The 17,573-nt window shown below is 39.8% G+C and overlaps 1 protein-coding gene across 1 annotated transcript; it reads left to right on the top strand.

Annotated features, from left to right (window-relative positions):
- Window positions 1–1,936: 1,936 nt before the first annotated feature.
- grxcr1a (glutaredoxin and cysteine rich domain containing 1 a) lies at window positions 1,937–14,706 on the top strand. The gene is made up of 4 exons (XM_041798146.1): window positions 1,937–2,335; window positions 9,129–9,368; window positions 9,460–9,525; window positions 14,527–14,706. The coding sequence occupies exons 1-4, from the start codon at window positions 1,937–1,939 to the stop codon at window positions 14,704–14,706; spliced, it is 885 nt and encodes a 294-aa protein (XP_041654080.1).
- Window positions 14,707–17,573: the final 2,867 nt, after the last annotated feature.

The following is a 17,573-nucleotide window of genomic DNA, read 5'->3' as shown; positions in this document are numbered from 1 at the left end:
AATACACAAAAATTAAATGAACATTTTGGTTTGAGTGAAATATTATTGTCGTAGTATTTGTATTTTCCTTCAAACTACAAGACATTTTTAGTCATTAGCAGTGAGATCTATCTCTATTATCTATAACGCAGCAGGACTGGACAACAGGATTGGCCAGACCCTGAAAATCACAGAGAATAAATCCTCCCTAACTGTCATTTAGCACCAATATTAACCCACTTTGACACTTTTAACCCCTTTTTGATACTTTTTACATCTTTAACCCAATTTTTACATTATTTTAACCCCTTATAAACCACTTTTCCTGCATGTTTTATCCTTTTTGTGCCACTCTTTTATCTATTTTTGACACTACTCTTCTATTTTTTGCCACTTTTTAACCCCTTTTATCACATTTTTTCAACATTTTCCCACTTTTAACCCATTGTTGATACTTTTAGCCCCTTTTTGCCTCATTAACCCAATTTTAGAAAGATTTTAACCCCCTTTAAACCACTTTTTCTGCATGTTTTAATCCCTTTTATGCCACTCTATTATCCATTTTTGCCACTTTTCTTCTCTTTTTTGCCACTTTTTAACCCCTTTTCTCTACTTTCTTGCACTATTTTTTGTCATTTGTAACCAATTTTGATACCTTTTGCCCCTTTTTTCCTCCTTTACCATTTTTCGACACATTTTAACCGCTTTTCACAACTTTTTCTGCCAATTTCACTTCTGCCAACCTAAACCATTTTTTAAATATCCACTAATTTTGACAGTAAATTTCTGTATAAACAGATCAGATGGTTAGCCATTCTAAAACGATTTCAATGTTAATTGTTTGTGGGATGGATTTAACGGCTGCAGACATTTAAAGCAAAAGGATATTCTTAAAATCTTCTTTTCTGAATTTAGTGATCTCTCGGGGCCAGACAGGAAGCTTTGGGGGGCCTGATGTGGCCCCCGGGCCGCCAGTTGATGATCAGTGGACTACACTGTGTGAGGACATGCATGCAAACTTGTTATTTCCATCTGTTTTTGGTCATTTTCAGCTTTCCCCAAGATATGTGAGCCCAAGTTTGCAGGATAAATAGGCCAGAATCTCAAGAGGACCATCAGAAATGCCTCCTCGTCCAGTAAAACAGAGTCAAATATCGTGGAAACATTTCTGCCCAGGTCCATAGATACTCTGGCACTCTGCTGCAATCAGCTCCACGACCCAAGTTGGGTAACACTGCTCCGAACACAAGATAAATGTGGCCGGCTAAACCTGTGTGCTACATTCCATAAACATGATGCTAAACCAGTTTAGATCATTTGCCAATTAGCTCATTTGTGGGTTTAGCTAATTTTCCAATTAGCGCTGTAGACAAGGTGTACAGGACGCTAAAAGGAATGTGATAAATATGTCCGCTCACGGATCTACATTTGGATAATTTTATGAAATATTATAAAGATTCTTTATTGCTGAGATGATTCAGGAGGCAAACTGGGTGCCATTATAACCAGTTTAGCTAAAAGTGACGCAGACTGTTGTGATGATGTAACTAGATTTGTCTTGGTGGGTTAAGAGTTAATTTTCTGAGCACTGACTGCTATGTCTGTGAATATATTTGTGATTAAAGCACATGCAGCCAGGCCATTAAAAGTGTTCTGTCAAAGCTTTGGTGAAAACCGTGTAAACTGTGATGAATAATTCAAAGACAACGATCATTTTACTTGAGATAAGCTTGCTGGGTTGCCATGGTAGAAATGCATGTATTATTTACTGGCAGTGTGAGTCGGACTGTAAGGCAGCTTAAAGGCTCTCAGTCGTTTATAGCAGCGTTCAAACAGCGAGGAATTATCCAGGTAGTAATCCATGGGGAACAAACAGTGCGTCTGAGCTACCTCCGCATGAGACACAGGAAGCAGCACTGCAGGGCTGTGGACTATGTAGAGAGGCAGAGGGCTCGCCATGGAGGGGACGATGCTGAGACAGGACAAGGCACAGAAGCGGGTGAGGTTCCGTGTGGCTTCAGGGAACAGCGGCCGCGTGCTGAAGGAGATTTTCAAGGATGAAGGGCCTTCGGACTCCCTGGATTCAGACTGCACCAGCAGCTCGGATGCCGATAGGGCCAGCACCCCTTCTACAAGCGGGGACGTCCATGGAAACCTCTTTGGGTGTCTGGGCTCAGAGCTGGATGACAGCGAATGTGAGCCGGATGACCTGCTCTTGTACGCAGGAGCCACCAAAGACTGGATGTTCACCACCAAAAGGGTCAACATACTGAGTAAGAATGGGACAGTGAGGGGGGTCAAGCACAAAGTCAGCGCAGGGCTGACTCTGTTTGAAAACCTTCCAACTTCAAACAGTGTAAGTTCATCCTAGAGCTCCATCTTTTAATGTTTGGATATGTGCTTTAACACCTTCTGCATTCTCCTGAAGTCTAGTTACAGGAAGGGGCCACATGTCGCTGTAAGGCTGGGATAAAAGCCCACAATAGAGGACAAGGTCATGGAGCAATTAAAGTTTAATGATGCATTTGGTTAAGTGTCCAGGAGAAACTAATCAGGTTAATGAATTCTCTTCCCTTCGCTTTCTAGTATCCGGTCACGAAGAGGAGCCGTTTGTCATTCTGAGGTCATTCTTTGCTGCTTTTCTGATGTAAAGGTGACAAAGACGGTCGTGTCATGAAATCTGTTTCTGCAGGTAGCTTTAGGTCAAGAGAACAGTGTCGCTGATGTGATAAAGCTCGTCATGATTAAGTGGATTAACTGAGGCTGAGGTGTTAATGCTCATGGTCCGGGTCATACCCTAAAGTCCACTGTTCTCACATGGTTTATCAACGCATGGACGACAGATTAAGCTTCAAATCGGATCTGATGGTTTCTTCTTAAGATAAACTGTCATGGATGTTCTATGGCACTGATCATCAACTGGCGGCCCGAGGGCCATATCAGGCCCCCCAAAGCTTCCTATAAGGCCCCGGAAGATTAGATAGGTTAGCTAGATAGATTCAAAAAGGAGGAAAAGGAGATGGTGTGGTTTTAAGGTATTGTTTGGCATTGCTTCTGCAGCTGTTAAATCCACCCCAAAATGAATATAATAGGCTTTAATATTGAAATAGTTTTAGAATGACTAAACATTTGATCTGTTTTACAGAAATTCACCCGTCAGCCATTATAAGTAGGCTACATTTTTTAGAAAATATATTTCAAAAATAGGTTTGGATTGGTGGAAATGTTGCAAAAATGTCCAGATAAAGAGCAGCAAAATGGGTTGTGGGGTGGCGCAAAGGGACAAAAATTGGCAGGAGAAGTGGTGGGAAGAAGTTCTAAAATGGTAAAAAGTATCAAAAACAGGTTAAAAGTGGCAAAAATCGTGCAAACACAATAATGAAAACGGGTTAAAAAAGTGGCAAATTAGTTGAAAAGGGGCAAAAATGGATAAAAAAGAAACACAAAGGGGATAAAACATGAAGGAAAAGTGGTAAAAAGGGAATAAAGAATTCAAAAAAATGGGTCAGAGGGGCAAAAGGTGCCAAAAGTATCAAAAATTAACAAAACAAATAGCAAAAATTGCCTGGTAAAGAAGTGAAAAGAGGTTAAAAGTGGCATACAGGGGCAATAATTGGCAGGCAAGTAGCTAAAAGGGGTTAAAGAGTGGCAAAAAGTGGCAAAATTTAGTGTAAAAGAGGCAAAAATGATCAAAAACAGGTTAAAAGTGGCAAAAATTTACTTGATGCCTCTGTTTATGGAGTCATTATTGCTGCAAAACTCAAGACCACATGAGAACATGACTTGTCGATTTTGGGCTTCTTCAAACCTTGCCTTTACGCTCTAAACCGCCTCCTGGAGCTTAGATTTTGCTCTCAAATCTTTAGCTATCAGCTCAAAAGTCCTGTGTCCATGCAAATAATTCTCTCCTTATTCAGGTTGCTTCTGCAGCTACCCGTAAAGATTTAAGAGCAAGCAGAAATCACAGCTCTTACGGAGAAAATCTAAGCACAAAGAAGCAGTTTAAAGCACAAAGATGGGTTTTAAGGAAGGTTTGAAGACAAATCTGGTCCCAAAATCATGCTTGCATGAGTTTTGCAGCAATACTGACTCCATAGTTTTTGAGGTCTTTTCTGTCTCATTGTAATGCCCAGCAGCTTGAATGTAAACTTGAGCCTTAATTACAATGCTCCCTAAAATAGCTGCACATTACTGAGTGTCCTGAGTAACTTTGCATTGGTGTACAGGTGACAAACCTCTGTATGCTGGGGTTGAGTTTAAGTAAAGTCTGCTTACATGTAAGTATGAGCATTTAAAGCATAAACATCCCTCACAGGGATGGCAGACTTTGATGTCGAGGAGGACCACATTACTTCTATCCTCACTACCAGAGCTGAAAACCAGGGTTCCGACACAACCTACACAATCAGAAGCAGAATAACGCTTTTTATTTTATCTTAGAGCGAGTGCGAGGAATCTCATACATGATGAGTCCATGAGAACGAAGATTACAGCGACTGACAGCTTTTATAGTCAGTAAAGAACCGAGATAAGAAGGTAATTCATGTAAAATAGCCTCATAAAGAAAGATATACCAATGTTCTATCCTTCTATTGTATAAGGACGACCAACCAAGTTTCTCATACAGAACACGATGATGGGTCAGACCAGTGACAAATCTCAGGGCAGCATGGTAGACTGAGACCAACATTTTCAGAGAGGATGAGTTAGCATGCATGTAAAGAACATCACCATACTCCATTACAGACAAAAATGTTGCTTGAATTAGTTTTTTTCTTACAACAAAAGAAAAAGAGCATTTGTTTCGATAGAAGAAACCCAGTTTCCCCCTTTTTCTTTGCAAGACAATCAATATAATGGTTAAAACTTTCTTCTAACAAAAAGCCGAGGTACTAATATGTTTGAACACATTCAATTGCCTCTTTGTTTAAGGTAAAAATCTGAGCACTGGCTTTTGAACTTGCAGCTTAAACCTTGAGAAGTGCATCATTTTGGCTTTGTTGGCATTAAGAACAAATCTTAAAGGGATATGTCAACATTTTGGCAAATTCGCCCATTGCCATAATTCCCATAGTCTTAGTTATAGGTTCGTTACCTTTAGTTGTCCATGCAACCTGTTTTTAGATCGGCGCTGCCGAGTTCGGAGCTGTTGTGCCAACTCAATGGAGTCTTATGGTATTCCAGCTTTTCCTCATCAAACTCATCAAATACACAATCCAACATCTCCAAAACGCTCTCGTGGACAAGTTGTGACCTGCACATTCACCACGCTATGAAATAATCATGGAACATTGCGAGACGGAGATGTTTTAAAGGTAAAGAAATTATTTAATAGTTAATAGTTTCAGAAATCGTGTTAAAGAGGCAACAATGAGCAAAAAGTATCAACAATGGGTTAAAAGTGGCAAAGATTGGTTTAAAGTTGAAAAAATGTTGAAAAAAGTAATAAAACTGGTTAAAAAGTGGAAAAAATAGAAAAGTGGCAAAAATTGATGATTGTCACAAAGGATAAAACATGCATGAAAAGTGTTTTAAATTGGGTTAAAATCTTTCAAAAATTGGGTTAAAGAGGCAAAAAGTATCAACAATAGGTTAAAAGTGGGAAAAATTAGTTTTAAAGTTGCAAAATTTGTTGAAAAAATGTAATGAAAAGGGGTTAAAAAGCTGCAAAAATAGAAGAAAAGTGGCAAAAATTTATAAGAGTGTCACAAAGGGGATAAAACATGCATGAGAAGTTTAAATGGGGTTAAAATCTTTCAAAAATTGTGTTAAAGAGGCAAAAGGGGGCACAAAGTATCAAAAAGGTTAAAAGCGTCAAAAATTGGTTAATATTGGTGCTAAATGACAACTGGGGAGGGCCCATTCTCTGTGATTTTCAGGGGTCCGGCCTATTCTGTTGTCAGGCCTTTCTCCTTGTGGCCTGCTGCGTTATAGATAATAGGGATAGATCTCACTGGTGATGCCTAAAATAATATAAAACATTTCTTTAATTTTTGTGCATTTGAAAGATTGGGTCTGAGTCTGAGTTGCTGTTGAGACTAAATCTGGCCCTTGTGCAGATGTACTTGATGACCCCTGCTACAGGGATTATGGAAATGGGCAAATTTGCCAAAATGTTGAAGTATCCCTTTAAGTCACAGAGGTTTCTCTGGACAACATTAGTTTGTTTGTTGCACTTTCTAAGGAAGAGGATGACGCGTACATCACAGTGTCTTCTGCATAGAAATGAAACTGTGCCTCAGTAACATTCATACACAACTTGTTTATGTAAATAATAAATAAAATTGGCCCCAATACAGAGCCTTGTGGGACACCATTTTGAACATTTAAAAAGCTAGATAACTGATCATCAGCTTTAACGCTTTGTCTTCTACCACTTAAATAATTTGCAAACCATTTTAGTGCCGTTGGGGAAAACTCGAGGAAACCCTGTCAAGGTAAGGGTGGCTGCAACCTGGTAGCCCAGATGATAGAGAACTTGACGGATGGAGGTGTTTCTTCTCCACTGTCACTGTGGTAAATGCTGCTGCTGTGCTCATGCTGGACTCATGCTGGGTCTCTGTGGATAATAATGAAAGAGAAAGAATAGATGCATTTCTAGTGTGAAGTGTCTGACATTTGTCGTGATTTGGGGCCGTGTAAATGAAGGCTGATGAACTGATCACTCCTCATCAGTAACAGGAGTTACTCACCAGCTAGTTAGATTTTCCTGCTGTAACTTATTCCCCTTTAACAAAGCTTCAATGGCACATAAACCTATGTTATATTAGGAAGATGTGATTGGCCCAAACTCAATAATTCCCAATAAAAGTCCGTCTGAACAGGAACGGGGCCAGACTAATCTGACTGGTACGAGGACTCTATGCAGTTTTACTATGAAAGCTCTGAATGTTTTTGTGCCTCACATTCAGGCTAAGAATCATTTGAACTAGTTTTGATTTTCTGACTGTATCCTACAGAGGCCCTGAAGGCCAAAGAAGTGGACATTTTTAGATTGTTTTAGATGTAGGGCTGTCAAATGATTGAACATTTTAGTCGTGCTGTCTGCAGAAAAAGGAACTTGTTATGGATTTATAAAGGAAAGTAAATGTTTGATTGCACAAGTTTCATGATGTCAAACGGGACAATATAATTAGTGATTAAGTTAATCAAAAAACACTAATAATGGATCTTAATTGATTGCATTTAATGCATGAAAACTGACTTAACTGGATTAAAAATCATCATGTGAGTTATTCTGCTACTCAGGTTATGGGCCCTAGATTCAGCCGTAGACTGACAGGAGAGTCTACACGCTGGAATGCAGATGCTCAGCTGGCTGCATCCATTTTCACTACTGACATGCAGAGGAAGTACTGAACGGGGTTTTAATTTTGGTCATGCAAAAGCACTGTAAAGGATTACTTTTTCCAGGTAATGCTGATATGAGGGAAAAGTCCCACAGTGCTAGATCAGGAGAACAGGGAGGGTGATCATCACCAAAACGTCTTTACTGAGAGCTCAGTGTGAGCTGGATTGTTTTCCACAGTTGTTCTCTCGTCTGGAACCCACTCTTTAAAAATGACCCCCTTCGTATCAAAGAGTACCTCCAACATGGCCTTGGATCTGGACTGTCTTTGTGGAGCTTTCTCCATCTTTGGTGACAATGGTGTTCTCATGCATTGACTGACATTTTGTCTCAGGATCATTCTGAAGATCCACGCTTCATCATGTGTAATCCCTCCCAAAATATTTGTCTTTCCTCCAATTTCTTCCAAAATATCTGCACAAAATTATCCGAACTGTCCCTTTGTCAGTGGAGACCATCTCTGCTCTCGTTCTTATCCTGAGTGGTCGATCATTTCCTTCCATTTGTTCAGGTTGTTGAATGATTTCAGAAGTTTTTGATGGTTCATTTCATTTATTAAAGGAAAAAAGCCATTCAAACCTAGCTGGTCCTATGCCAGACCTGTTGAATCCAGAAACCCCTTAAATAGAACCTGTCTGCCACAACAAAGTCACTGACATCTATCAGTCTGAAAGGGTTGCAGAGACGTCTCTAAGGCTTTGAGGCTTGGTGGGAGCCATAATCCACCAAGTGGGAAAACTGAGGACAGTGGAAACCTTCCCAGGAGTAGCTGGCCTACCAACATGACTCCAAGAGCGCAGAAGGTCCCAGAAGGACCCAGAACAACCGCTAAAGACCTGCAGGCCTCACTGACTTAGTTAAGGTCAGAGTTCATGATTCAGCAATCAGAAAGAGACTCATCTCACATTTGACTAAAACATCCTGATGATCCCAAAGACTTCAGGGGAAATATCCTGTGGACTGACCAGACAAAAGCTGAACTTTCTTAAACCCTAACCCTCACTCCTCAACAGTTCCATCCAGTTTTCAAGAACTAACCAACTATGGCTGACTGGTAAAAATGTAGGAAATAAGCCCTCAACATGGAACATTACATCATCTAACTTTGATGATGTCACCCTTTGAATCCTTTTATGTCTTTTCAAAAGATGACTTCATCTTCAAAGGATGACCTCATCCTAAAAGGATGACATCATCTTCAAAAGATGATTTAATCCTCAAAGGATGACATCACCATCCCTTTTGCATGCAGACCAGTCTAGTTCCCCAGCTGTCGTTCCAGTCTAACCAGTGCCCTACAAGATTAGGTAAATAGTACAGCATGACCTTTTAAAGCATGCTTATAACAGAATAACATCAAACCAACAGTCAAACATGGTGGTGGTAGTGTGATGGTCTGGACCACTTGCTGTAACTGATGGAACTATAATTTCTGCTCTCTAGCAGAAAATCTTGAAGGAGAATGTCCAGCCGTCAGTTCTTGACCTCAAGCTCAAGCACACTTGGGTTATGAAGCAGGACAGTGATCCCAAACACACCAGCAAGTCCACCTCTGAATGGACTAAAGACTAAATGAAGGTTCTGGCGTGGTCTAGTCAAAGTCTGGACTTAAATCTGATTCAGATGCTGTGGCATGACCTTCAACAGGCAGTTGATGCTGGAAAACCCTCCACTGTGGCTGAATAAAACAATTCTGCCTCGAAGAATGGGACAACATTCCTCCACAGTGATGCTGATTGTGACTTTTGTATTTCTTCAGGTTATCTTTGTCTAATATTTTGGTTTTTATCCCCTCTCTCAGATGGAGCTGTCCCTTGAATGTGGACGGATAGTGATCTACACTACCAGTTTCCGCGTGGTGAGGACGACCTTCGAGCGCTGCGAGCTCGTCCGGAAGATCTTCCAGAACCACAGGGTGAAGTTCGTGGAGAAGAACATCGCCCTGGACAGCGAGTACGGGAAGGAGCTGGAGGAGCGGTGCAAACGTGTGGGAGAGCCTCCTTCATTACCCGTGGTGTTCATCGATGGACACTACCTTGGGGTCAGAGGTTATTCCTTCTCTGCAGGCATAGCTATTCTGGTGTGGACTGATTTATTGGGTATTAAATCCCAGTGTTGATCTTCCTCTGCAGGGTGCTGAGAAAATACTCGGCATGAATGAGTCAGGAGAACTTCAGGATCTTTTGACTAAAATTGAGGTTGGTGTTTTGGAATATTTACGCTGGTATGAGGGAATCTCTGTGAATCTGGAACAGCTCAACACTTGATTCAACACAAACCGGTGTTAAATATTCATACACTCTTCTAGGTTTACTTAATAGTCTTACATTTGCTTTGGAGGCTTCAGTTAATAGAAAAGTCATAGAAAATTAATGCTTTATGTTTGTCAAGAGATAAAAAGGTGCTGTCATTCCCCTTCACCAGCCCTGTCATCAATAAAACACGTAAAAGATGCATGAACATCCATAAGTCAGCATCAATAATGGAGGCCTTCTCATTGATTCTGCTTTCAACTCATTTGTCCAAACATGAGGAACTATCTGTATTTCCACTCTGAGCTCCTGTCACACAGGCTCTGGCCTTTTCTCTGGCCCTGGTTCTAATTCACAGCCAACAATCGTCTTCATAAGCAAGCACAGAGACGTGTTATGGCATTTAAGTCATGCATTCCTGTCACTGCAGGCTATCAGAAACGTGTGCAGCTCTAAAAGGTCATGCATGCACTAATCAGTCAGATCAGGCCAGCAATGTGGCTTTATTGTGTGCCTTAAGACACGCCATCAAAACAACGGTTAAAGGACTAGTCCTGCTTTATGCAGCAGGTTAGACGATGAACGTCACACCAGTGTCACATCTGTACGATAAATAAGCCAAAATATCAACATTTAAACTCAAAACAGGAAAACAGTCATCACAGCTCTGCTTTAAAGTTAAAAATCCACCTGTTAGCTCTTCAGAAGCTCATTTATTGACATTTTTAATACAAACCAGTTTAGAAGCAATTTGAGGAGCTCCACAGAGTTATAAAAAGTGATGAAATACACAACTTTAATATTACACAGTAAAAGATTTAGAGTTTAAAGAGCAGGAGAGGAAAGGAAATACCCTTAAAACTGTGCACTGAAGTCTACGGTGGCCCTGAAGGTCTACTGCACAAATCTGTCATAAATGAAAAAACATTTCACCTCACAATGAAAGAACGGAACTGTGTGCAGAAGTATTCTAGTTAAGTTAGGAAAAATCTTTCACTGTCTCTTTATAACATTTGCAAAATATTTAATAAATCAAATTATTTTGCCTTTTCGATGAATACTTCCCCTTCTGCAAAATATTCAATCTCATTGACATTCTTTTATAAAATATTTTGCAGAAGGTTAAATATTTTAAGTTAAAATGTCTTGCAGAAAGTTAGAGGATAAAACAAAAGCTGCGTATGTGGGTTGCGCCCATGAAAAATGTGCCAAATCTTCTCTGCCAGTGCCAAACAGCTGATTCTTCCTTACAAATGTCATTTAAAAGGGTAACAAACAGGCTTTACTACGGTATAAGATTTATTACCAAGCATTGTTACAACAAAGAAATAATCTACCAAACACAAATTGCCTTACTTTTTGTTTTAAGTTTATTTTTGCAAGCAGAGACAATTTTTGCATCTCTGGAGAAGCTTTTGCATTTAGTTAAATTGTTTTAGAGGAAAAAACATTTAAAATACGTTTGCATTAAGAGTAGAGTGTCAAAAGATTCAAATTTTTGATTGCAATTTATCAGAGAGATTCTACAGTTTATTGCAATTAATTGCACCTTTTTGTTACATTTTAGAATTCCACTATTTTGCATTTTAAATTTTTTTTTCATCATTTTGGATTTTTCTACTGTCTTAAACTAACCAGACCTCCTTTTAGATATAGCTCAAAGGTGTTAACAGGAACTTAACCACAGACAAAACAAACAAACAAACAAAAAAACTTGTTATGGATTGAAAATGAGCCAACCAAATTGGGCTTAAAAGGATGATAAAGCATGAGATTAAGGAAGATTGAGAAGTTTGAGTTCAGTAATTGTGAACCTTGATCAATCGCAATTACCTCGATTAATCTTGACTGTCCTACTTCAGAGATTTTTTCTTTTGCGTTCCAACAAAAATGTTTGCATTTACTTAAACTCTTCTGGCGTTTGATGAAAACTTTATTTTTGTTATAAGGTAAATTTGCACAGTTGACCTGATAATATTCTGTTTAAGAGGGGAAACACAAAGGCCCTTGTGAGAATTCATGCATTTTAAAGCTCACTTATGGCCTTGCAGTCACATGAGTGAATTAGTGAGTATAAGCCTCTTGCAGCATTTAGTTTATGTGTGAAACCAGATACCGACGTACTCTGCAAAGCTCCTTTCAGAACAGTTGAACGGACTGTGCTGATGTTGATACTTGATTAACAGAACTGATAGAGGTTCAGACGTAAATGGAGGAAATGGCTTAGGGTTAGGGAGGCTGTCTGTGCAGCACTTTGCTAACTGTAAGGTCAAACCTTTGAACCAATCTTTGATTTAATCTCCAACATAAAGTCACACTCTAGAGGTGATGAGAAGCTGGTTGAACTTAAATCTCAGTGTGTTAGAATAGTTTAATTTTTTAAATAATCCTGCTCTTTATCATTTTTGTCTCGTTCTGTTATTTTTAATCACGCTGTCTTCTGGCAGTCAGTTTTCTCTGTGAATAACTGCACCTCTATGTGCAGCTTTAAAAACTCTGCTAATGTTTTTATGTCAGCTCTGGGATGTTTAGTTGTGACCTGCCAATGAACTGCAGATATAAACTAACCTTGCAAAGCAGATGGACTGTCCAGAGTCTGTCATCGGGAAGATCCATCTTGCAAAGCTTCAGTCTGAAAAGATTATGTCAGGACTGTAAACAGACCTGACCAATCAGCTTTATTTGAGGAGAACAAGGTGGTAGCTATGGGCGGGGCTTAACTGTAGTGGAGGCTGATAGTAATGTCTACCTGTGTAGCTGTTAGCTTGGATGTAGCTTTAGTACAGCAGCAGTTATCCCAGATGAATGTGAAATATATCCATGCAGTGGATATATGAAACCGTATCTGGTTAGATACAAAAAAGAACCCTGCATGATCAGACAAGTTCATCCTGTTGGATAGATATTTCTACCTCACATATGTGACTAAAAACTCACTAGATATCTGCATTTTGTGTAAGTTGGAGCTTATAAACTCACCAGGAGGCCGCCATGTTTTGGTCTGCACTGGTAGTGTGACATCACTTAGCCATCGCGCTCCTCGCCATTGCAGTAACCAGTTTCCCAGACTGCACTGTGTTTTCTGCTTGCAGCTGTTGCTGCCATCACAGCTCTCATACCAGACACGAGTTCGCTGCATGTTGGTTTTGTCTGCCTGCTGTCAAAGCTCAACAAACCTCCCTACAAGTGACTGGATTCAGTGTAGACTGGAAGCGTGCCGGGAGCTTTTCAAAATAAAAGCTTTATATACATACAAAGGTACTTTCTCCCAAAAAATGCTAAAGTGGGCTTTTACTTTGAAAAACGCAAACCAGAAGTCTTTTTGGTGCTGTTTTGAACCTTGTGGAAACAGAAAGCTTCGTAAAGAGTAGAAGTTCAGACAGAACTTTATGACACAGACGTATTTTAGCTCGAGGCCTTCATCTGGTTCATCAAGACACAGATTTCAAACATATTTTGAAGATGTGGATATAAATATTTGCTACAAGAAGGTAAATATGGCTCTGTATTTATCATTTTCCTGTCTAGATGGACAGATAACCGCTCATGGTTCAAGGAAAAAAAAGAAGAGACCTTAAATCTTAAAAGTTCTCCGTGCGTGAGACGTGCAGTGTCTCTGGGATGCAGCCCTAACACTTCCTTTTAGTCTGAAACAGCAGTTACTATAGCAACAGCGAGGAGCGCTGCGGCGCTGTGACGTCACAGCGCCAGCACGGACCAAAACATGGCGGCCTCCTGGTAAATTTAAAAACTCAAATTACTCAAAATGCAGATATCTAGTTATTTTAAGTTCAATATACAAGAGATACAAATATCTATCCAACAAGATGAACTGGTCTGGTCATGCAGGGTTCCTTTTAAACTTAAAGCTTAAAGCTAACTCTGAGATGAGTTCAATGGCAACATTATTTCAGATATTCTTCACTGTTCCTCTTCAGTTTTACTATTTTATCAAAGTAACAACAGTGACTTCTGTTTATTAATGCTGTAGTACATGAAGCCTTTTTCAAACTAATGTCAGACTTCATGGCTAAGCCATGATGTGCACAAACGTCAGGATGTCAGAGAATAAAGTAGAAAACCTGAAAAACCTCACAGGGAAAACAATGAAATAATTGCAAAAAGAAAAAAAACAGGTTAAAAGAATAAAAGTAAGAATTCTTTATTGTCACAGTAAACATTGTCGGACAACAGTCAGCAGTGAAATATAGTTCAGCAGCTCTTCTTGACAGTGAGAGAAAGATTGTAAACAAAACTTAAATCTAAGAAAATGCTAGACTACAAATCTGTCAAGTTACATGGCTACAAAAGTGGGTTAAGAAAAGCAAAAATGAGGCAAAAATGAATCATGCTGCAGTTCATCGGTTATTTGTCTTAAAACCAAAAAGTTTATCCTAAACGAGACGTTGCATGCAGTCTTAAATTTATACGAAGGTTGCATCTGGTCCAGATAGATTAAAGACACAAATTGTCTTTAAGTTTTTAAGGGATAAAATGATTAAGATAAAACGTCCGATTAGATTTGGCACTGCAGGCTGGTAGATTCATCCACTGGACAGAGCCAGGAAGCTGCTCTCCCAGTTTCCAGTCATGTTGCTAGCCTAAGGTGGTGTAAATGTTACTGGCCACCTCATTTAAAAAGCAACAAACAGTACCTCTGATGAAACGGTTTCTCCAGAATATAGAATACACTTTAAACACCAGTCTTGGCCATTTTTAGAGCATGCCAAGAACTAAGAGTTCAGTACCTGAAAGAACTAAGAGGATAATCAGGAGTACCTGACTGTTCCTCGAACTTCTGACTCACCTATTTCTAACAAATCAGGCTTATCTAACAGAAAACAAGGCTTTAGTGATATGAATTTAATATTTTAGGTCTTGGTATTTGTCGTTTTATTTGTTGTTTGGAATGTAAAATTCTAAAGAAGTTTTTGTTCATGTCTTTAGAGGGTACAGCACCCCCAGACGTGCCAGACCTGTGGCGGCTTCGCCTTCGTCCCGTGCCCAACGTGCCATGGCAGCAAGATGTCCGTGTTTCGAAACTGCTTCACGGATTCCTTCAAAGCCCTCAAGTGCACTTCGTGTAACGAGAACGGCCTGCAGCCGTGTATGAGCTGCAGCCAGTGAGGATGTTAAGTGCCTGACCCGACATCTTCACTTCAGCTCTGGGACTGAAACTGAGAGCAGACTGCAACAGGCAGTGCAACGAAGCCCTGCAGGACTCTTCTTCTTCCATGGCCATTGTTAGTAATTTGTAATAAAATCAGAGAATTTGTGGATTGTTTTTTTTTTTGTATGGGTCATCTCTTAAATGCTGGAACGTTTCCATGAAGCACGTGTGTCCACTGATGAACCTTGAACTAGTTTCACCCCTCGGAAACTTAAGCTTGTTATTGAATTAGTGAGAGGGCTCCTCTTTTAACAATGCCTCATTACTAATCCCATATCAGACAGGGTTAAGAATAACCACCACACAGGACACACAGGGAAAGTGGAGGGCTCTCTGCAGCCAGTAGAGAAGATTTCACTGAATCTTTACTCACAACAAAACAACCCAATATTCAATTACTGCTCTGTACACAAATCTTCAAATGTATGTATGGATTTGCAAGTGCCTGCAGATCTGCACACAAATTTGTTTATTTGTGCACATATTTGTAGATTTTTGCATGCATTTGTGGATATGTGCACACAGTTGTTGATTTGTGTATACATTTGCACATATGTGCACATATTTGTTTATTTGTGCACATATTTGTAGATTTGTGCACAAGTTTGTTGAATTGTGCAAACATTTTCAGATCTGTGCACACATTCGTAGATTTGCCTATTTGCAAATCAATCCTTTGCAGATTTGTGTTAAGATCTGTGCAAACTTGCACATCTGTGCACACATTTGTTGATTTGTGCACAAATTTGCAGATCTGTGCACACATTTGTATATTTGTGCACATATTTGCAGATCTGTGCACATATTTTTAGATGTGTGCACACGTTTGTAGACTTGTGCACGCAGTTGTGGATTTGTGCACATATTTGTAGATTTGTGCACACATTTATGGATGTGTACACAGAGTTGCACATCTATCTTTACATTTGCAGACCTGCACATGTAATTGTGGATTTGTGCATGCAGTTGTAAATCTATCCTTTGCAGATTTGTGCACAGATTTACATATGCTTTTGCAAATAGTTTTGCAGCAATAGTAGCTCCATAGAAATGAACCTCATAGTGGTAAAGCCTTTTTAAATCCTAGTGTCATGAAGGCTACATTGATAAGTTTTTCATATGTGCTTATTTAGTGTAGTCAGTGTTAGTTCTGCATTGAATCATACTTGGAGGTGTTTTATTGTGCAAGTCAGTCCGTCTCTAGATGACAAAATAAGCTGCACTGCTGTAACAAACTAGAACAATACACTGGCAGCTGAGTAAGGAAAAATATTTACAAACTGACACAAATAGGTCAGTGGAGTAAGAATTTTAAATCTTTTTTATAGTGCATGATACGTTTTGGTACAAAATTACACCTCTTTCACAGAGACTGTTGCCATTTTGCAATGGCTTTATAATGTGATCTCAAATCCTCATTTTAGTGGCAGCTGTGGCTCAGATGTAGATTTGTCATCTGGAAGGTCAGGGGTTTGATCCCCAGCTGCTGCAGCCACATGTCGACGTGTCCATGTGCAACACACTTAACCCCAAATTGCTCCAAGTGCTGCGTCAGTGGTGCCTAAATGCTTATGAGAGGGATTAGTTAATACTGTTAGCCACTTTACATACCAGCCTACACCACTAGTGTGGGAATGGATACGTGTGACCAATGGTGAGTGAGAGAAAGCCTTATACTAGTTCAAGTCCGTTAACTTTTTTGAATTTATTTTGATATCTTAGGAACAAATTTTCTAATGGAAACACTTCCTAACCTGATGAGGATGTGAGGCAACAGCACATTTAAGTTTTATATTATTGCCTTTGTAAGATATAATCTAAAATATGAGGCATCTGATCAGGACGCCTCCTTGTCATCTCCCTGTGGAGGTCTTCTAGGAGTGTCCAACTGGAAGGAGACCTGAGATAGACCAAGGACTGGAGGGATCTCATCGGGAGTGGGAATGCCTCTGCTTCCCCCAGGAGGAGCTGGAAAATGTTGCTGGGGTCAGGGATGTCTGGGTGGACTTAATTAGCCTGCTGTCATCGTTTCCCCGGCCCTGGATAAGCAGAGGATGGATGTGCTTCACAGCAAGGAGCTTCCTGTTGAATCTCTGGGTCTTTCTGTAAGGAGTTCTCATGTCGGGATGCACGATAGTATCGGGACGATATTGATATCGGCGGATATGAACATTTATCCCAATATATTGGCTGTTAAATTCAACCTATATCTACTGTAAATATCGGTAGTAAAGCACCGTGGCTCTCAACCTTTTCAGCCTGTGACCCCCCAAAATAAAGGTGCCATTGACCGGGGACCCCCACTGTACTGTACCTGAAGGTGGTTGAACACAGCGTGTACATTCAAGAATAGTGATGTGGAGACAAGGTCGCCCATTGGAGGGAAAATGGGAGAGCTTTCTGGGGCCCAGCAAAACTGGAGGCCAGCAAAATCATGGTCCATTGTAAAATTAAGATCTGGTATATGCTAGAAACAAATATCTTTTGAATTCATTTGTCCAGTAAGTAGCCCTCTTCAAAATGTAAATCCTTTTGTTAAAGACAGAATTAAAATATGTTAAAAACAGCTAAAATGGGTTAATAATGGCAAAAAAACAGTGGAAAAGGTGGTGAAATTGGATTTTAAAAGTAGCAGAAATGGGTTAGAAGTGCCAAGAATTAGATAAAAATGGCAAAAATGGGTTAAAGAGGCAAAAACAAGCATATGAAGTGGTATAAGGGGACTCAAAAGTGGCAAAAATAGGTGGAAATTAGGTGAAATGAGATGAAAATTTGATATAAATTGGCAAAAAAAAGGGTTAGCTGAGGCAGAAATGGAAAGAAA

The sequence above is a fragment of the Cheilinus undulatus genome, linkage group 10, assembly GCF_018320785.1.
Source record: "Cheilinus undulatus linkage group 10, ASM1832078v1, whole genome shotgun sequence".
In the NCBI taxonomy this organism is placed as follows: domain Eukaryota; kingdom Metazoa; phylum Chordata; class Actinopteri; order Labriformes; family Labridae; genus Cheilinus; species Cheilinus undulatus.
Note: the sequence above shows the minus strand (reverse complement) of the source record. Positions and strands in the feature narration are given on the sequence as shown.